At 35.5% G+C, this 21,279-nt stretch overlaps 3 protein-coding genes and 1 pseudogene across 10 annotated transcripts; 2 read left to right on the top strand and 2 right to left on the bottom strand.

Moving 5' to 3' along the window:
* Nucleotides 1-677: 677 nt before the first annotated feature.
* LOC104777451 (uncharacterized) lies at nt 678-6,918 on the bottom strand. Of its 8 annotated transcripts, none has more exons than XM_087506054.1 (12): nt 6,696-6,918; nt 6,218-6,365; nt 5,977-6,094; nt 5,506-5,602; nt 5,306-5,412; nt 4,883-5,005; nt 4,598-4,751; nt 4,212-4,272; nt 3,730-4,112; nt 1,990-3,595; nt 1,597-1,895; nt 678-1,242 (listed from the first exon to the last, which is right to left on the bottom strand). In XM_087506054.1, exons 2-11 carry the CDS (start codon nt 6,343-6,345, stop codon nt 1,649-1,651), a joined length of 3,024 nt encoding a protein of 1,007 aa, XP_087362180.1. In that variant the 5' UTR covers nt 6,346-6,365; nt 6,696-6,918; the 3' UTR covers nt 678-1,242; nt 1,597-1,648. The 8 variants fall into 8 exon arrangements, with proteins under 8 accessions (XP_087362180.1, XP_087362185.1, XP_087362197.1 ...); XM_087506059.1 differs by having other exon boundaries at nt 5,948-6,094; nt 6,696-6,816; XM_087506071.1 differs by having other exon boundaries at nt 4,883-5,013; nt 6,696-6,816.
* Nucleotides 6,919-12,153: 5,235 nt separating this feature from the next.
* LOC104777450 (protein SALT UP-REGULATED GENE C-like) lies at nt 12,154-12,897 on the top strand. The gene has a single exon (XM_010501714.3). It carries the CDS (start codon nt 12,218-12,220, stop codon nt 12,695-12,697), a length of 480 nt encoding a protein of 159 aa, XP_010500016.2. The 5' UTR covers nt 12,154-12,217; the 3' UTR covers nt 12,698-12,897.
* A 1,229-nt stretch (nt 12,898-14,126) lies between these two features.
* Nucleotides 14,127-15,296, top strand: LOC104777449 (large ribosomal subunit protein uL4z pseudogene; annotated as a pseudogene).
* A 325-nt stretch (nt 15,297-15,621) lies between these two features.
* On the bottom strand, nt 15,622-18,182 carry LOC109124779 (kihadalactone A synthase LFS-like). Its single transcript, XM_010501712.3, has 11 exons — nt 17,853-18,182; nt 17,535-17,730; nt 17,333-17,431; nt 17,185-17,236; nt 16,952-17,073; nt 16,763-16,860; nt 16,637-16,695; nt 16,440-16,496; nt 16,307-16,352; nt 16,048-16,127; nt 15,622-15,960 (listed from the first exon to the last, which is right to left on the bottom strand). The coding sequence occupies exons 1-11, from the start codon at nt 18,087-18,089 to the stop codon at nt 15,873-15,875; spliced, it is 1,134 nt and encodes a 377-aa protein (XP_010500014.2). The 5' UTR covers nt 18,090-18,182; the 3' UTR covers nt 15,622-15,872.
* Between the last annotated feature and the right edge of the window lie 3,097 nt (nt 18,183-21,279).

Genomic DNA, 21,279 nt, shown 5'->3' with positions numbered 1-21,279 from the left:
CAAATGGAATGCTTAATCAAGGAATCCAATATTTGCATTTTTATCTAACTTTTACCAATATTCTATCTGTTTCAGGTAGAGTAGATGTAAGAAAGATCATCCAATCATATTACCTACAATCTATTGTTTTGGGAAACAATGAATCTATTTTAAGGTAATTTTTCGCAATTTCCACTCTTTTTAACTGAAGCTACAGTTGTATAAAGCGTTTTTGGGTGTTTGAAAGAGTAAAATCTCATCATATCTTCTAACTTCTTGAAGAGCTCCAAAAGTTCAAAACCAATAAAGCAACTTTCAAGATAAATTAGTAACAATAATGCTAAAAAGTCTTGAGAAAAAGTCTAGACAGCACTGATACGACGTTAAGTAACGTATTCACAAAGACGAAACCAAAGTGTTTGGCAAGTCTACCCGAAAACGAAATCTTAAAAGTCAACAAGAGAAAGGTGATGAAATTTCGAAGAAACAATCTAAGATATACGCGTAGATGAATGAAGTAACCAAAACCAATTTTTGTTTCTTTATTACGTTATAGACCTAATAATATTGATATCAAATTTGGATTTAATAAGAGGATTTATAAACGGAAACAAGAAACAATATAAAGTTCAAACATCCCTAAAAAATATTATTACATCAATAACATAAAACATAACCAAACTAAAACAAATAAGCCATACATACTAAAAAGTACAAATTGATAATCGATTTGTGTACAAAATTCAATAGTTATTTTTGACAATTCATGGTTGGACTTGAATTGATTTGATTATGAAAAGACTCCACAGTTTGATTTTGGTGCGTGACGTATACGTAACCCCAAAAAGCAAACATATTTTTTGATTGTATGGAAAAAGAACAAAAACTGATTCCAAATATACTTTGTTATTGGGAAAAAGAGACTTTCATCAACCTCGACGTAATAACTGGGCCATCGAGAGTCGCCCGAACCAAATTGGGATAAAATCTGTGCAAGACAGTCCCAAACGCAAAACTCCTCTATAAACCACAGCCTTCCTTGACACTTACACACACAATGTCTCCAAAATTTCCTCCGTACTATCTTTTTAACTGAGGCACAATAATGGTATAACGATACATTCATCATTCGTTAGCCAAATATATAATTTGTAGATTTCCTAACCCTTACTGCGACTAAGCAACATCAGTGTATTCTGATGCTCGCCGCAGATGCATTTTCCAGTCGGCTAGAATGTAAAAACAAACAAACAAGAACCCGACCTGCAAAATTACATCTAAGGGAGTTAAGATAGTTTCATTCGTTTCATTGGCAAAGAAAACCAAAACCGACCAAACCATTGAAAGCCAATTTTTGGTGTAACCAAACTGAATAAACCGAAACTAATTGAGAAATTATATCTTTAGTATTTATTATACATACTAGTAAAAATATCTATAATCATATTACATAAATATGAAGTAGACAACTATAAGTTAGTTTTTTCATAATGTAAAACAGAACCTATATATCTATGCATATGCAAACGCAATGCTTTAAGCGAGATCCTACTGTTACAACTGGCTAATGGACTTTGAACACAAATAAGATTCAAGATTTCAGTCGATATATGTTACCTTTCACATTATGTCCTACGATATTTGGACTGGAATCTCAGTGAGTAGTAGTCTACTTCGGGGCAAGGTTTGCAGATGCAGCAGCAGCTTCTGCTATAAGAGCAACTGGTTGACGAGCCTGAAGGCAAGCACAAATATCAAAAGGGTGCAACTCTGAACCATCATAGAGAAGATTTAGTCCTGGAAGAATCACTTCTCGGCTATCTGCTTCATCAGTGTCTGCCTTTGTTGTACTTAAAGGTGCATTCTCATCAATGGTCCTTGTGACAGCCTCATATACAGGGGCCAAGGTGTAGGATCTGTGACCACCCACAAAATACCTCAAAAACTGAAAAAAAGGAAAAAAAAAAAAAAAAAAGAATAATCATGAACCATGGAAGGAACTAAACTGACCTAAGAATGCTACCGTCAAAGCTCAGAACTTCGGTCCGGCAACGTTGGCGATTAGCTAGTTTCAGCCGTTGGAATTCGCTTGTGGCTCCTGATATTGGTGACGAAGGGTCCACGAGAGGGTTCCACCTTCCGCTTGCATAGTTCATGAGCTTATTACTACGCGCAGGCTCCTTTGCTTGTTCTTTTTGGTAAAGAAGTTTAGCAGCTGGACCTGTCGCTTGGTACTGTGCACATATATCTTTCAACCTTTTTCTTATGCATTGCATTGCATCCTGTTGTTCCATGAGCGAATCTGCTTGAAGTAACTGTGATGACACGATTCTTTTACAGATATTGTTGCATAACTTTGGACTGAAAAGTGGAAACCCAAACTCCACGGTTAAAGGGACCCATTCATACTTCTCATCATTATCTGGAGAAAAGGAACCCGACGAATCCTTAGCTTTAAAGAGTTTCAAAAGCCGAATGTAACCGACTGTCTTCAACTCCATGTTGTTTGCCAGCTTAGTTAAGAGAGAGTTCAACTTAGTATTTTCCTCAAGGGGAAGTCCAAGCTCATCGCCGAAATGAGGAATGGAACCATCAGCGTTCTTCAGGGGTAATGGTATATCTAAAGTAACAATTCTTCCAGAGCGATCAAGATCATGCTTGCTGAGAGGCTGAACAAGAACAGCTGAGCACTTGAGAAGGCAATTTAAACAGTGCAACAGAATACCTCCCTTGACCAAGTTACCTTCAAACTTGTTTCCTAAACCACCAACCGAAGATCCATCCCAAGACCAAATGAGAGCTTTCTCACAGCCAGCTAGTGGAGCAGGAAGCATCCGCAGACACTGACCTTTCATCAAGATAACCGACAAAGGCCCAGTGCCCACGGTTGAATACAATACGAGTTTCATCCACTGCGTCATGGATGAATGGGAGGGAGGACCGAAATGAACAGGGCCTGACGGTCCAGGAAGAACAGTCGTAAGTGGAAGAGGAATCATTGACACAACAATATCGTAGTCACGGGAAAACAAACGATCTAGAGTAGCAGGAGTTAGAGAAGCTAGACTTTCACAACGGAGAATGTCAACGCGATATTTTTTCTTTTTCTTGTTTCCTTTACCGGGGTCAGGTCCCTCAACGGAGATTGGCTTTCCATCATTCTGAAGGTTTAGGTTAGAACTGTAGGTCTCAGTCAAGGTATTAGTATCAACAGACGATGTAGTGGAAGCTGCTTCATGTTCAGTGCTTTCATGGACACGCTCTGTCGACAAGGGAACCTCTTGAGGGGAATCTGAAACCACGGAAGCCTCACTATTTTGGCTGGTTAAGGAATCTCCCGAATTATCAGGTAAAGTAGCATCTGCGAGAAGAGTAACAGCCTCATCATTGCTCAAAGTTCCCAAGCCCATAGTATCAACTACTGTATCTGTAGCAACTCCACCAGATATCAAACATTCCAGGACACAACGTAGACTAAAGGCATGATTTGCAAATTCTTGCAGTTCACCCTCAAATTTCGCTCCCTCTAATGTGCTCAAATCCTGGCAAAGGTCTGGGATACTAGTATGCCCTAGTTTTCCCGCTTCATAGAGTGTCACAGCATGAGATTTCAGTCCTACAATAGCGTTCATGAACATGAATAGAATATATTAGAAAAATGCAAAAAGTGATCCTTTTACACAGATAATTGATATTCATGGGTTGTTAATAGTTATAAACTAGCCACCAAATATAACTAGGAAATTTTACCTGGTGACACAGAACCCATCATTAGATACGATGTTATATTAGCATCAACTATGAAAGCAACCCGAACATGACTAGAACGTGATCCAGAGCTTTCTATCCCTAAACTATCTCCATGTTGAGCCGCCTCACCATCAGCAGACCTGTACGTAGAGCTTACACTAGCCCGAGATGCATCTTCGTCATCACTGACGATGGCACGTGGAGACCCAGGCATAATCTTGTCATGAAGTACAGATGACGGATCAATTAACTTGACAGCCCATCCCAACCGGCAAACAAAAGATGCAGCAGCCTGTAATTGAGTTACGTCAGCTTGCAAAGTAGATGCCAGCTCTGCAACTGTTGAGTTCTCATTTGAAACTACAAAAACTGCATAGAGTAACCTGCAAATTGCAGCTGCAGCTATTAGACTGCTAGATAATTTCAGGGGTAACTAAAACCAAGATAAAATAAGCTTCCACGTGGCACAATAGTTCCCTTACTCTTCAATAGGATCTTCGTAAGACTGCTCTCTGTTAGAGATGAACCCCTCAAGCTTTGAAACTGAAAAAGGAATGCAAAAGGACATGCATTTAAGTGAAATCTTAGTTTTGCAATAGAAAATATGAGCCTACCATATGAATCTAAGAACAGAAGAACAGGCTATCTAGGAGCTTCACTGGCTCTGTTCCAAGTAAATAAAATTACCGTGAAATAGTATGGGAAAACAATGATAAAACAATTAGTTATATGAAGAGCCGATTATGAAACTGTTCTTAAAATCACCTGACATGCTATTACATGCCTTAGCAAAAACTCAATATTTTCCAGCCTTGAAGTACATTGAAGAAATGAAGTGATAAGTAAATACTGGCAAACATAAACTCACCTTTAAAGCGGTCTTCCTGATAGACTGGGACATCAAAATATACCAATCCCCTCTGGTACAGACCTTTTATGACTTCTGGATCGAAGAGGATATAGGCATTAGCTTCTTCTTTGCAGATTTTATCTATTGTCGCCATCTCATCTTCTGAAAGTTTCTATGCAAAGAACAAGGAAATAAGATCTGTTATTAGACAAGGAACAAGTAGGATGAAAATGCCATCGTTCACTCCGAGTAAAATCAGTTTGAAAAAGGAGAAATGGAAGCATAGAGGAGAGCTTAGATTACCTTAAACTCTTCTATGGTGAAGTTGACAAGGCAAACACCCCACCAAGGGTCAATAGGGAAATCCACAGGTTGAGTAGGTAAGAAGTCTTTTGCAATCGATTTGTTCAGCTTCCACATTATTTTCTGGAAAGCTCAAAACATGAATGAAATGTATAAGACATAACAGATGTTGAATTACATCCACTTGTAGGCTCAAGTTATAATGATAAACTACGATGCTCTGAATTTTCTTAAAATTACAATGACATAAAATGAAAACGAGAAAATTCCATCTAAATTTTGTAAAGGTTGAATTCCCGTATTTTAGATATAGTAAAAATTCTTCAGTCAGAAGTCAAAGTAAAGGAAATTTTTGCAGGGTGCAAAAGACATGCCAGTCACATAAACCAGTATAAATTATAAAATCTAGACAAAAAAAAGTACCTTAGATCTGCATTTATTCATGATATCAATGAACTCATTCCTCCCTATTCCTGTAAGCCGGAAGGCATCTGCCGCACTGAAGTTTGGAATACTGTCATAAGGTTGCTCTGTGTCAAATTAAAAAGAATGAGGATGAAAAAATCGCTGGCTATAACTTAAGGTAAGTGAAAAGTGAGCTCTAAAGTAAAGCAACAATTTACCATTTCTCATGACTTCAAATATCATGTCACAGTAGTATCTGAATGGTGATATCCTCATCACACGGCAAACATACTCCGCGAGGTGATACGGAAATAGCTGCAGGTAATGGTCAACAGCAATTAACTTTAAAGATCCACTGACAGTAACAGAAACATAGCCCTATATTTCACCCTAGTTCACGAAGTTTTCCTCCTAGTTTCGACTATGTAAACCCACAGCTACCTTTCAGAGTAAGAAACATATATTACTAAATAACCATCACATAAGATGGTATCTAGATTCTAAAATAAACCTTGTTGGCCACTATTATAGATTCCAAAACCTTTTCTTATACATTGTAGCCATCAAATACGAGATAAAGGGACAAAAAATAAAGACAGAGAAACAAGATCAAAATGATTTGCAAACTCTCCACTAGAATGCAATTAAAAATAAAAAGACCTCTTAGAGAGATATCCATCAAAACGCACCGCCAGATTCTTTCGCAAGTAACGCATCATATCTTCATAATATTCACCTTCTTTGCAAACTTTACAAGCAAAACATGTATTCCATAGGAGTCTTTTCTTGATACAATGCGCAGTAACCCTGCATAAAGAATCAAAACAGTGAAAAAAGATTATACCATAGAGCACCTCAATCCCATTACAAGTAATTAAATCCCCTAATCATGAAAACATGCAAAGGAAAAAAAACAAAAAACAAACAAACCTTTTATGCCATTCGTCCTTAGACCCAAGAATAGATTGGAGTCGTTTTGGGAGGTTTTCCCAAGGGCATTCTTCCCTTACAGCTTTCGATATCAACTGATCCTCTATTGTTACTGGACTGTGCTGCATCTTCCCCAAATTTTTCCTATCTTCCAATTACATAAAATACAAAGTCCAAGATAAAGCAATTTAGAATCATCGAACCACACCACACAGGAATACTAAAAAACCAAGTCGTTCCACCGACAAATTCGCAACTCCCTACATCAATTTCTACTCCTTAGCCTAATTGTAAACACAGAAAATGCAGTATAATTTCTCTAAGCATCATCATACACACTACGACGTGAAAAGTCGAAGAACATCGGAGACTAAAAAATCCAAAATGCACTTCTGATCGGTAAATACATAGGAAAATTCGAAGATGGATTGAAGAATATGCGAAAATAGAACCAGCGATCGGAGATCAGAGGTCGTACCTGAGCACAACACACCGGAGAAGGAAGATGCCAGAGAAACTAGAAGAAGCTCATGAGAGAGAGAGAGAGAGAGAGAGAGAGAGAGAGAGAGAGAGAGAGAGATCTGAAGGAGAAAAAAAATGGACAAGGACTGATCTCGGGGGTCTCATGTACAGGCCGGCCCTGGGCCGAAGCTGGGAGAGTGTGGGCTCCAAAATCATAAAGTGCAAATATGTTCATTAATAAAGGTAGAGAAAACCTCAACCGAACCTAACCAAATTAATTAAACTAGAAACCAAATGAAGTTTTATTTAGGGTAAATTATTGCACACCGTAACCACTACGACGTTTCCACCGTAACCAGGGTTGATGTTTTTTAACCACCATTTGGCAAAGTCAAATGAAGTTTCTACCTAGTTAGTTGCTCGGGTTTCTCGGCCTGGTATCCTACACCTCGCCTTAATGATATCTACATTCAAATTAGCCACAAGACTTTTCTGGACTGAAATGTCCCTACAGTAAATTTGATCTCTTTTGTTACATTGTAACGATTGAATTGAGAAAAAAAATGTGTTAGATAATTAAAATTAGTTTACTATTATTCTTTCCTATTTTTGGTTTTTTCATTTTTTCTGTCTATTCAATTTGATGACTATTTTTTATTTTTGTACTTATAATTATAATTCATTTTTTTATATCCATTTTCTAATTTGTTTTTTACATTGAATTATAATTTATGTTCTAACTTGTTTTTTAATATTATTTAAGATTAATACTTATCATTTACTCATGTGTACATACACGGTAATAATTTTTGTGTTTATGTGTACGTAAATAGTTAAGTAATTTTTATATTTACCTTTTAAAATATGTTTGCAGCAATGTATCTTTATAAAAATGCAATCGAAAAATCCAAAAAATGTAAGTACAATTTAGAAGCGAACTTATTTTTTATCCTACTTTACCTAGGCATGGGCATTCAAGATTTGAGTCGGATTTGATTTGAAATTTTTCTTAGATTCATGTTATTTAAATAGGATAAATTATTATATGTTTTGTTTTTATGACTATCTTGTTTTGTTTTGTTCAGGTAATGTTTATAGAAAAATACTTAGGTACGCTTGTATTCACCTCCTCCCATATCAACCAATCAGAATCTTCAATCTAATATTTTATTAAAAATAAATCAAAATTAAATTAAAAAGCAAAACAAATTAAGAAAATAAATTATGTCACTACAAGAAAACAGGCCATTTGCGACTCCTATAATAGTCTCGCATTAGTCGCAAATAAGGGTTTTGCGACTACTTCGCGACTATTCCCGATGGTCGCAAAAAAAAAATTGGTTGCAAAATATGTAGGTCGCAACAAGGTTGCTGATTTGCGACGGATTGCGGACTCCATAATATAGTCGTATATTAGAGACGAATATGTAACTAGAATTGGTAGTTGTACATTTTCGACTAAACCGCAACGAAGTCTACTTAAGGACAATTTGGTGACTATATATAATAGTCTTATGCTTGCAACGGTTTTGAGATTCATTGTAGAGTCTGGGTTTAGCGACTGTTACGGAAAACCTATTAGTCCCAAAAGGGTTGTGAAGTCTGTTTTATTGTAGTGGTTGTTGAGTCGCAAATTAGTCTTTTATTATTGCGACTAAGTTAAGACTCTTGTTATGTAGTCGCTAAGGAGTTCGTTTTTAGTAACTATTGTGCCACTAGGATTGGAGCTTCTGTAATTTGGATTAGTCGCGAAGTGGTTACATTTTACGTTTAGGGTTCACATATTAGCCACTTGCCGATTTTTGGATAATTATACCCTTTAAACAAGAAAAACCAAACATGATCTAGTTATGTTTCTTCCCTTGAGTAACCGAATTCTATGAAGTCTAGTTGCTAAGTAACTACAAAAAAAATTATTTATTATATTATATCACTTTAGTATATAATCAATACTTTAAGTTTTTGATGTACATACATCACATATATTAAACAAAATCAAATATACGTACACACCAATAATATAATAAATACATGTACATAACATCAAATTTACTTACAGTGTACGTACACAACAACAATGACACAAATAAATCGGTGTACCAAATTTCTCTTTTCCAATATATGTACACAACACCAATGAAACAAATAAATGTATGTTGCATCGAAGATATCATAATCTACGTACACAACAACAATGAAGAAAGTTTTCTGAATCCTTTGATTTTTTTATGAAGTTTAGTCCGAAGTAATTAAGATATAATCTATAAAACTTGAAATGGCAGTTTTACAGTTTGTAAATAAACCAACTTAGAGGACTTTTTATTATTATTTTTATTCACGTAAAAAAGATATAATAAATAAATTTTGATCATTACGAGATATACTGTTTTTTACTAAAGAATTAGTATGTTTGTGTGACAAAAATTAATTAACTAATCATCTCACTCTAATTTTATTCACATTTATTTGATCAACAAAAAAAAGTAAAATTAATATAAATATATTTTCTTTTTTCCTTTTTACCTTTCCTCTTTTTTAACTTTTATGATTATACATTTTTACATTATAACGGAGCGACAGGGTAAGTTTTGTCGATTACTGAGTGAAGTAGAAATGGTGTCATCTCAATTACTGGCTGCATACGGGTCTTCACAACAGTATCCCTTGTCCCACTCAGCCCAATGCTCTTGTTTCCAGTTCATTAGAGCATATATGACATCAACATCTTTAAGCCACTTCAACCTAGGTTCATGGTGCATGCCTTCTCCATTGACGATGTCGAGGAGGAATTTGTCGCAGATGAAATTATCTTTCTTCTTGAAATTGAAGAAGGCATGGAAACTTTATTGGATAACCACCAAAAACCATACGTATCTCATGCTGTTTTTTGGTCACCAACTGACGGCAAACTAATACATGAATAAGCTTCCCTGAAAATGAAGACTTGTTCGGAGGGACACAAAAAAGCTGCCCAAATGGATACTTTAACAGATTTTCCATTCCTTTTATTCCTTTCATCACTTTTTGCTATTGTAGCAAGATACTCCGGCATAGAATATGCCTTGATCTTAGTTTTCAGAGGGTATTGGTCTTGAGCAAATAATCTCCTCGGTAAATCCGATCTCCTTGGAGATACATTCTCTTCGTCTTCCGGTTCCATCCTACCAATTTCTGTAAAGTATGAATGAATTGTAAGACATTTTATCAATCAAAACTTAATTTTCTGATGTATGTACAAACAATCGCCATTATACGTACACAACAACAATAAAACAGATTCTCAAACCATCAAATTTACTAACAATGTACCTAAACAACAATAATGAATGTGTCCCAAATTTCTCATATCCAATACACGTACATAACATCGAAGAAACAATTTATGTACATAGCATCGAACCTATTATGCTATATGTACACAACAAAAATGAAAAATATAGTGTGTACCAAATTTCCAATTTTGGGTACACCAATTGTAAAACATTATTCAATTCCCAAATTGCTTTATTCAAATTAGGGGATATATCATTACTTTTTCAAATTATTAGGTTATATACTATTAAAGTTACATATATCCATCGAAAGTTGAAGTAGTGTAGTGGTTAAAAGAGTTTTAAATAGTGTCCAGACCACGACTCGATGCTAGAAGAGGAAAAAAAAAATCACTTAAATGAGAAGGACAAATTTGTCATTTCACTGTGTTCATCTTCTTCCTCAAAAAACTCTAACGCCGCCATGGTTCCTGCGTTTTTTTTCTTCTCACGTTTTCGGTTTTTTCTCTATTTTCATCGTTTTCAGACAGATCTTAACAAGAATAACACAAGTTTATCTTTCATCCATGTAATACGATACAAAAAAATGAATTTTAGAAAGAAAACTTTTTTAGCCGATTTGTTTGGCCGATTACCACCAACTCGAAGCGGTAAACCCCTACCCAAAGTATACTCGCCGCCTCAACTAACGCTGACGCCGATTTTTTGAACATTGCTTTTTAATTTGTTTTTACCTTTAAAAGTAATTGAACAGTGCATCAGATGGTTATTAAATAAATATTTTTAATTAACTGTAACAGTGCATTGGTTAGGTTACACAACAGAACTGGAATTGGCTAGTTACAACTTACAAGGATAGGTTTGTCTTTTTTTAAGAGATGGCTAATCTGTAGAAGCTATCTTTCACTTTGTCAAACTGTGAGAAAAAATCTTTCTTCGGAGTGTTTGGTGAAATTTTCCTTTTTCATTCATAACCAGACTAAAAAATTATTTTATTGTGTGTAACCAGGCTGAACCAAACCAATTATAATTTATGTATTGTACTTTACATAAGTAAAAATACATACAAAATTAAGGGCAATCCTCAAAAATACTAGTATATCTTTTGTTCAAAAAAAACTATCACTTATTTTCTTTTTTCAAACCAAAAAAAGTAAAACTAAACTTTAAACTTTCAAACTAATTCATATACCTTAAAAACATCCCCTAAACTCTAAATATTAAACTCAAACCCAAAATTTTAAATTAAAACCCTTAAAAATACATTTTTTTAGGTAGAGCAAAATATATATATAGTTCTAATAGATTTTTTTGAAAGAGAAATAGGATGCATCAACCTTGAGAAAAAGGAAGTAAACATGGCGCCAGCAACATAAGTGTTGCATTAAGGGAGAAATAAATTGAGGGAGATGGTGTGTTAGCGAGCAGTTGAGAACTTGAGATCACTATTCATTGTAGACTAAGAATGGGTATTTCGGTTTAAGTTTGGTTCGGTTTACTAATAGATTTAGTTTGGATCATGTTTACTTTCTCTTTACAACTTTACAAAAACTATAAGAAACACTATAAATAAAGTATTAAGGAGATGTAAATGAGAATACAAAGAATTGAAATTTAATTTAATGACTAAATAGAAACAATGAAATTTGTTTAAATAAGAAATAAAGCATATGAAAGTTAGGCATCATTTTAATTTTCTCTTAAATAAAATGCAATATTGATGTTATTAATAAAATACAATTCCTCATGAGTAAACCTTCTCTCCTTGGATCGATACAACATGTCAACATGATTAAAGCTTTTTTTGTTTTTTAAACGTTATGGCATTTTTTTGTAAGTACGTAATGGGTTGTGAGTACTTTTTGTATAACTGTAATGACATCGGAATGAAATAACACAAATTCTGTGGACGTACAAATCATATATATTTTAATATAATGAGTGTGTATATGAAATACACAAGTATTTGGGACTTTCTGCGCGCGCCTACCAGACTTGGAATTTTCTAGTCATTTCAACTGACCTGTTACACTCAATCTCATCCGTCACTTAATCTGTTCCACTCATCCCAACCGTTAAATCTCCTTTTTCCCGACCCACACGACCTGTCAACAAAATAAATCTTTCAAAAGGCCCATCTCCAAAGTTTCCCGGAAGATCCCTAGATACCTCCAATGAACCATCCACGACCAAATCATTCTCTTCTCTCTATTAAAATTATATAAACATTTCATGTTACTACTTACCTACCCAAATAGATGAAGAAATGGCGAGCTTAAGCACGAGCTTGCTCGGAATAAGACGAGGGTCAAGTAACAAGAACAAGGCAGACGATAAGATCAAACACGCAGTGTTTTGCAAGAAGCACCCAAAGCATAGACAATCACCTGGTGTTTGTTCCCTTTGTCTTAACGAGAGGCTCTCTCTTTTTATTAAAGCAGCTTCTTCACGTCGACCAAGATCGCGTCAAATCTTGTGTTCTTCCTCAACTAGTTCCTCTCTTTCTTCTTACTGCTCTTCATCCGTCTCTTCTTGTCCTTCTCCTCTTCTTGATCGCCGACGGTACTTGATTATGGCTGGAGGCAGCGGGAGAAGAGAAAAAGGGATTTCGTGGATGACGAAAAGCCGATCTGTGGCTTATAAAGTGGATGATGAGAAGAGAAAGAAGAAGAAGAAGACGAACAAAAGTGGTTTCTTTTTTGGTTTGATAATGGGCACAAGAAGGGACAATAAGAGAGTGTTGTAGATTTGTTAGATTAGATTGTTCTTGATTGTGTATTTTATGATGCATTCTTGATTCTTTCATTTTAGATCGATTGCTACATATAGATCATGACTAGATCAGTTTAGTGTTTTTGGTACGTGAAAGTTAGAGAGATTCTTGATTAACAACGATATGAGAAAGAGAAAGAAAAGATATATATAATTAATGAGGTTGCAAAGTCATTTTTATACGTACTGTGATTGATTCCTTGAGCTTGCAGTTTAGTGGTAACGTAAAATGTATGCTAATCCAGATTTAGTATGCATTGAATTCATAATTGTTTGCGCTAAAACAAAAGATTTAAGACACAAATTTTCGATGTTGTTTTTAGTTTGACCCAAAAACAAAAAAAAAACAAAAATTCTTGTTGATGTTTAATGTTCACACTTACTTGAAAGCAAATTTAGACTTTTCTTTGATAAATTATAGTATGAAATTATTGTTTGCCCAAAAGATAAAAGTATAGAATTAATCAAATATAAATTATAAATATTTATCTTTGTATTCATCCTATTGATAAACTCTTCTCCAATTTGATTTAGTAAAGCGTCTGCTAATTTATTTATTTTTAATCCCCCGTTATAAAACATATATAGAAACGCAAAACTCTACATTCATATTTTGTAGATAACTATGTCCTATCAGGCCAGGGTTCGAGATACCAATGTTTTAATTCTTTTAGAGCTGCGTACTCTAAATTGTCAAGATCGTTGTTTATAAACCATTTCATATCAATTTAATTGCACATGTTTACGTAAAATTATTTGAAATTTTAAACAACAAATATTGAAGGGGTCGGGCACTGTTTTTTTTTTTTTTTTTTTTTAATATGGACAAGTAGTTCCATTAAAACTACCTTATAGGCAACTTGTCGAAGAAAAATAAATATATACCTTCTAAATCATTCAGACGCATTACGTCATGTAAAATTAGATAGCAAACTTGTCAACCAGTGAAACTACTTTTAAATGTTCACAATGTATAGTTATACTAAATATTTGTCAGTCAAGCTTTTACGCATGTGTGTTTTCGAGAGGGAGACTTGTCAAATGATCTTTTAGTTAACACTTTTGTATCTTCCATATTTTTACCTGGAAATTCTCTATTCCTTTTCTTTGGAATATCGAATACCTTAGTTTGTACTTTTTTTTCCCACAGTTTACCATCCAGACCTCTCTCTCTTTTGAGTACAAATCTTGCTTTATAACTTTCTTATTTAAGTTCAAAAACTTTTATAAAATCAAGTACTTTTTTTAAGGAAACCTAATCAGTAAACACATTTATATAAGGCTTTAAAAGTAGTCTTGTGAGATTTTTTTTTAATTAAAAAAAAAACCCTAAAAGACACCACTAGTCTTGTCTCACATCTGAAAATGGCCTCCAAATATTGCTCCGAGCCTCGGACTAAAGTATGGCGACGGAAGAACCGTACAAATGCCAATGTGAAAAGACTCGCTGCCATAGCCGCCTCACGTCCTTTAATCTCCTACCACAGCTGTCAACCTTAGGTCATGCCATTTCGCATATCCCTCGTGTTTCAGTTGGTGGTACATACCGTGCTGGTCAAGCAGCTTACGGAAACATGTGTCGTAGTGGCCGAATGTTTTCTCCGACTAAAATCTTGCGACGGTTGCATCGTCGTGTTAATGTCAATATGAAGACGCACGCCCTTGTTTCCGCAGTCGCTGCTACCGCGGTTTCGTCTTTAGTTATGGCTCGTGGTCACAAGATCGCGAGTGTTCCAGAGTTGCCACTTGTAGTTAGTGATTTTATTTTATTGAATCTATTGAGGGAACTTCCCAAGTGGTTAAGGTTTTGAAGCGGATAGGTGCTTTCGCTGACGCAGAGAAGGCCAAATGAGGAATCGTCGTTACATATTCTGGGAAAGGTCCATTGATACTTGATAGTTTATGATACTGAAGGATCGTTTCTGGTTAAAGGCATTTAGGAAGATTCCTGGAGTTGACATTTTGTAATGTGACGAGGTTGAATTTGTTGGGTTTAGCTACTGGTGGTCATCTTGGTAGGTCTGCGTTTAAGAGGGTTGAGTCTATTTACGGTTTCTTTGAGAAGAAGAAAGGATATGTTTCGCCACGGACGAAAATGTTTAATGCTGATCTTGCTAGGATTATAAACTCTGATGAGGTTCAGAGAGTGTTGTGAAGCCAATGAAGAAGCAAGTGAAGAGACGAGTGATTACGAAGAATCCTTTGAAGAATTTGAATGTGATGGTTAAGCTTAATCCATATGCTAAGACCGCAAAGAGGATGCCTTTGTTGGCTGAAGCTCAGAGAGTGAAAGCAAAGAAGGAGACGCAAGAAAAGAAGAGGAAACCCATCTCTGAGGTATCCTTTGCTTAAAGCAACTCAAATTTGCTGGTTTTTGCATCTTCCTATTCATATGATTAAAGTTATTTCCCTCTTGTTATCATATGTGGTGTTTACAGGAGGAAGCAATGAGGATCAGAACAGCAAGGAAGTCATGGTCCAAGACAATGATCTCTGACAGTGACTACACCGAGTTTGATAACTTCTCGAAGTGCTCGGTTCGAATTAGTGAAACTGATGTATCTCTAAGCTAGCTCTTAATCTAGACAGAAGCAGTACTCTGTTTATCTTCTCTGTTACCCGGCCTTTGTGTCTTTTTTTTTACCTGAATAAGGAGACTGCTCTACCTTTTCCAGCAAAACTATGAAAATCAAACATTTCTCAGTTGGCAAAGGGTTATTACCAAAATGCAAAGGAGAAAGTCGTATATGGATTTTGTGCATCACTTCTAGTGAACCCTATAACGCAATTTGGGTTAATGATCGCCCACACCAACGAGATGAAGGTGTTATCCCATGAGCGGCGACCAAACTTGTTAGTTTACATTCTTTGGTCTCATTATAACATCTCCTAAACCCATGAGTCAACAAGTGTGGCTAGTATTGATTTTGAATGTTAAAAAGACTGTGTATAAGATACAAAGATTAAAACAATACATAAGCATGTGTATCCCTGCCAATAAATGGAAGGGGTGTTCCGTAAACTTCACTTATATTACGATCTCTACGAGGACTTTGCTTTGAGCATACATCCAAGAGTGTAACAACGAACACTAATTTACTTTTTTTTTTTTGTTAAGACTCCCTCCTACTGTTGATTGAAAAGAGCATTCATGTTTGTTGGTGGTAGATGCTTAGCTCCGCATGTGTTTCCTTGTAACGCTGGGTGAGGTACGTCGAACATTTGATCGGTGGATATCTATACATGCATCAAAACCATTAACAATTTTTAACCACAGTTGTTACCACTCAAAAGGTCTTGGTATAGAACTAGCTGAAGTCTTACTTGGGCAGGTTGCTTTCTGACTTGCATGTTGGGAGACACTCCACTAGACAGTCATGATTCGGTTCCACGAAGAATGGAATCTGCGTTGAGAAAACATTAGATGCAACATTGATGTTATATATGTCAAACACAAAACTAAACTGTTGAGAATATTATGACCAAGCAAGCATTAAGCATATGGCTAAAAAGCAAAAACCCTCTCTAATAACCTTGCAAGATTATAAAGATCAGAAACAGATGAGTGTAGTAAGAGCCTTACTGAATATCGTTCCTGACCGTTCCCAAGAACCCGATGTAATGTGGATCTGTAAGGTCACAATATATGCGAGAAAAATGTCAGCTAGAAAAATTTACTTCAAAATCACAATCCCTTGTAAAGCTAGAAGTATTACTTGAAAAAACCATTGCTCCACCGTTCCAGCATATCGCCAAGATTCACAATAAATGCCCTGGAGACAGATAAATCAAATAAATCCACCATATTCTCACTGAGTTTTGATCAGATGCTCAGACTTGAACACATATAGGATACAAAGTTCATAAGATGATGATGGAACCAATGAACCACTAGAAAGGTTTTTAGTTATACCCTTTAATTGGCGGTACATATTCCCACTTCTGAGGCGTCGCCTTCTTATCTTTGCATATCTGCCATCAAGTTTTAGCAAATTACATAACTAACTAACCTGACTAACAAATCTGTGTTGCTTAATACCTGGAGTCCCGTTACACTATCTGTGGCTAACAGAGTCATCATCCCGAAGTCAGAATGTGCTCCACATGCATATATTCCATTTGAGGGATCAGAAACCCCTAAAGATAACAGAAGAAGCCAACGGTTGATTATACAAAACCTTAAGAAACAGTAATGCTCTGTGATCTCTTCATAAGAAAAATACATCACCCTGATAGCGCAACAAACGCATAGTTGCAATAGGCTTCCCAAGCATTTCCGTCCTATCGAAGTAATCCACATCCAAGTCCAGTGCTAACGCCAATAATCTTGCAATAGCCTTAGAAATCCTCCTGACCATTACCAAAAAGCATTTTTCAGATTTGTCAACAAAACAGATGAAATGTTTCAACTAAAAGCCAACGAAATTTGACTAAAAGGGCGAACCAAAGATGAGGACTTACAATGCTTCTCGATGATATTTCTCCATTGTTTCTCGCCAACCGGGTAAAACATCTACCAAAAACACATCAAAGTTTATTCAAAGAAAGTGCCATGAACAAAATCAACAGAGAAGAAAGAAAGAAAGAAAGAAAGAAAGAAAACACTAACCAGCATCAGGCCAAGGGTTCGGACCATAGAATGGTTTATCCCAATGAGGATCATCTTTAGGAACTTCAATTCCAATGTAATAACCTTCTTTATGATCCCCTAAACACACCCCCAAAAATGAATTCAACATCAATCAAATCAAATCAATCATAATTAAAACACCTTTGAAACTAAAGCAAAGAGAGGTGACCACCAATAATACCATTGACTTGATTCTCAGGATCTAAAAGTTCATCAAGAACAGGTGTATAGCCTCGATGCTTTTCGTTTCTCAACACTTTCATCTTCTCCTCTAAAGGAAGAGCAAAAAACTTCTTGCTCTGCTCGAAAACATCGTCCATGAACTCGTCGTTTATCCCATGGTTGATCACATAGAAAAATCCACAATCCAAACATGCCTAAAACCCAAAATTACCCATAATATCATGGAATCAATATTATTATTATTTTTTTTTAATGATTCTAAATTAATGATCAAAACAGGCAAAATCGAAAAAAATTGAGATTGTGGAGACAAAACCTGTTTGAGGGAAACAACTGAGTTATGAAGATCATCGTTGGATAGATCGATACAGTTAAGAGATGAAACATTCATGGTCGAGTCTTTCGTGTGATTCTCCATCTCTCTCTCGCTTTCTCTCTCTCTGTCTTTCTCTCTCGTCTGTTTTTTGTTTTCCTCCACTCGAGAAAGAACTAATAAAGAAAGAAGGAATTGCAGCCGTCCCGACATATCAGCTACCTTGTTGTTGTCATACATTCAACGTAGTCAACAGCCTAATAATTATAATCTTTTTTTTTGTTGGGTACGACCTAATAATTAGAATCAGTATATGCCAATTTTTTTTTATATATAAAAAGAAAAGAAAAATGCTACTTTATGCATATTTAAGACCGGGGTGAGGACGCCTCCTATTTGATTTGATGGTTGTAAGAACAAATATAGGTCTTGAGTATTATATTGAAATGTTAAGGAAGAACGGTGGATTGAATTTGTTTGTAACATTTATGCATATTTAAATACTACAATCGAACATTAAAAAAAAGTCTTTGAAGTTTTTATTTTGTAACATGAAAGCTTCTTTGACCATCGATCAAAAGTTGATTAATGCTTCTAAATCAAGAGTTTTAGGATTCGAGTTCCAAATATCGTGATTTGTTAAATTATATAAATTAATAAAGGAACATTTACAAGAAATTTTTAGTGATGTACAGTTATAACAGTTCGCCAAAATTTTACATATAATTAATTAAAAACGAAGAATGGAGAAGGAGCATAGAAAAATGTATATAGTAAAAATCTAATATCGTCCAAAAGAATTATGTATGGTAAAATTTCATTTGTAATAATTCTTATGATTTGTAATAAATAATAAATTTAGATGAATTTTATCTTGATCAGAACTCTTTTCCCACCAAGAGCATCTTGGAGAATATTTTCCCAAATAGAGTTCTAATCAAGACAAAGAGAAGGGTTAATTAATCATCATAAAATTAACCCTAAAGAGTCCAATGGTTCAAGAGGGATCAAACATCAGCAAGTTAAATTACCTCATTTTTGGGATATGACTATTGCACTCTTTTTCCCTTGTCTAGGGTTTTTCCCACAGGGTTTACCTAAAAAGGTTTTTAATGAGGAAACACCAAATCATCAAGGAATCACTTACCATCCATCTGATTCAAAGATGACACAAAAAGTCATAGTTGAAGTACTCGTTAGAATACTCAGTGGACATGTTGAACTACTCGCTGACAGACATGCGGAACTACTCGCTGATGGACTTGAACTACTCGCAGATGAATCAGACATCATTGCAAGCTATGAAGAGTTTTGGCCTTTTGACACTTGGACCAGCCCTAGAGGAAGCCAACACACCTATTTGATTCACCACAAGTCTTCAGCCCATGGAGAACAACCCAAGAGAAGACCCAAGTCCAAACCACCCTTTGAATCATGTTCGTTCATCTACTTGGAGCCAGATAAGGAAACTTTCATTTACCTTTACTTGGATGTGTCCCAAAGCTACATATGGAAACCAAGAGAACCTCTACAGCCACCAGAGAATATTTGGAGGATTTCACCAGCAATAATAACCATTGGATCATGCGGATTCAATCTTATTACTACTTGCCTTTTTCGGACCCGATTGTCATCAACGCACAACGACTACTTCCTAATCTATTCTTGTGCATATTCGAGTTTCCACAAGTACCTAAGAAGCTTCCAATACGTCACTATTTCCTCCCCAAGTTAACAAGGTACAAGGCACATCTTCTTGCCTTATTTGGACTGATTCTACACTTAATGGTCCAACAATCATATTTTCATTAATTGTTGTGATTTATTTCTTGTTTTAGAACACTAGAACGTCTACTTGATCCTATATATGCTCATTAGTTCGTTCAATGTAAAACACCTTTGATCATTTTAAAGTAATAGAAACGTTTTCTTCTTTACAAAGTTTGAGTCTTTGTATTGCTTTGTTCTTTAGTTCTTTGTAAAGAATAAAATGATCAAAGGTGACAGATGATCAGAATCATGCGGATTAAGTTTGTTGAGTGATTCAACATCCTTCATTCGTTCATTGATCGAGCGAGTCGATTATCCCACTGATTGAGTGAGTCAATCACCCATCTATCCATTGTACCACCCCTTGATTCACGAGAGAGTGCTTCAGAGCCAGCTCGTGAATTCAACTTTCGGCAATATAAGCTTAGAATCTCTTGATCCTTGTGTGATCTTAAGTTGGAGTGATTCCAATCTTATATCAGTAAACAATATAAATATTCTGTTAATCATAGGAACTATTGTTATCACATAATAACATATATAAACAAACATGAATGATGTGTACAATACTATAACTATCTAATTTCAAGGCTTTATTTGTCGGAATCTGATGTTGATCGGTGTTGACCGAGTTGACTGATGTTAACAGGAAAATATTTTTCATTTTTTTAAAATAACCAAAAATAATTAATAATTACATACTTCTCCTATATATATATATATATAATGTTTTATTACAATTGTAATCGTTTAAGATCTGGTATCATCATTTGCTCAGGTTTAGTAGTTTCCCTTTTTTGGACTGTAGTCTCCCTTGTTTGGACTGTAGTCTCCCTTGTTTGAGCTAAGTTTCTCTTCCTGGACTATTTCTCTTTGTTAGTTTGGGGTAGAGCTTTGGTTATGTTTGGATTAGCTCATCTAGTATTATGCTTTGTTTAAGCTTAGTTACTTGGTCATTGTGGCCTTGAAATGAAAGGTTCAAATGGGTCTCGATTATCTTGCGGTTACATCCCAAGAGACCCTTGACAAAGCAATTATAGAGAAAGATGCATCTTATGCGGAGAAAACCAAGTTCCACTCTCTTGTTATGGTCATGTGTGTTGAAGCCCGCTATCATCCTTCTGTATGTGAAAAGTCCTTATGGTTTTTCGAGAGCTAAATCAGTCTCGAGACAAGATATTTTGGTTTAAGCAATTTATCGGTAAAATCCTTTCCTCTTTTAGTTGTAGGTTACGGAAAGATCATTGTGTCTCTGTAGTTTCATTCTCGTCTTTTATCTTGTGGTTTGTAATCTTTCTGAACTGTTATCAATATAATCCTTTCGGTGAAAAAAAAAGGTACTTTGGTCTGAGATTGGTTTAGTGTGAGAAGGAGACGCCTATAGCTAATTTTCATTTAGAAAAAGGTTGTTATATAAGGATGGAAGGTTTCTGATTCTTGCAGGATCTCCTTTCATTTCAAATTTACTGTAATGGTTCCACTCCAGTGCTATGTGAAGCTAAGAAGGAGCGTTGAAAATATTTAAGAGGTTTTCTACAAAAGTATATTGGAGAGGCATGAAGTGGCTTTTAGTCCCAAATGCCAAACATGTCAAGAGAATATGTTACATTGTCACCAGCAGAGTTGTTGTCACCTCTCTCAATCCTAAAATATGTATGGA

The sequence above is a fragment of the Camelina sativa genome, chromosome 3, assembly GCF_030686135.1.
Source record: "Camelina sativa cultivar CO46 ecotype springtype chromosome 3, ASM3068613v1".
Classification (NCBI taxonomy): domain Eukaryota; kingdom Viridiplantae; phylum Streptophyta; class Magnoliopsida; order Brassicales; family Brassicaceae; genus Camelina; species Camelina sativa.
This window is presented reverse-complemented; position numbering and strand designations above follow the sequence as displayed.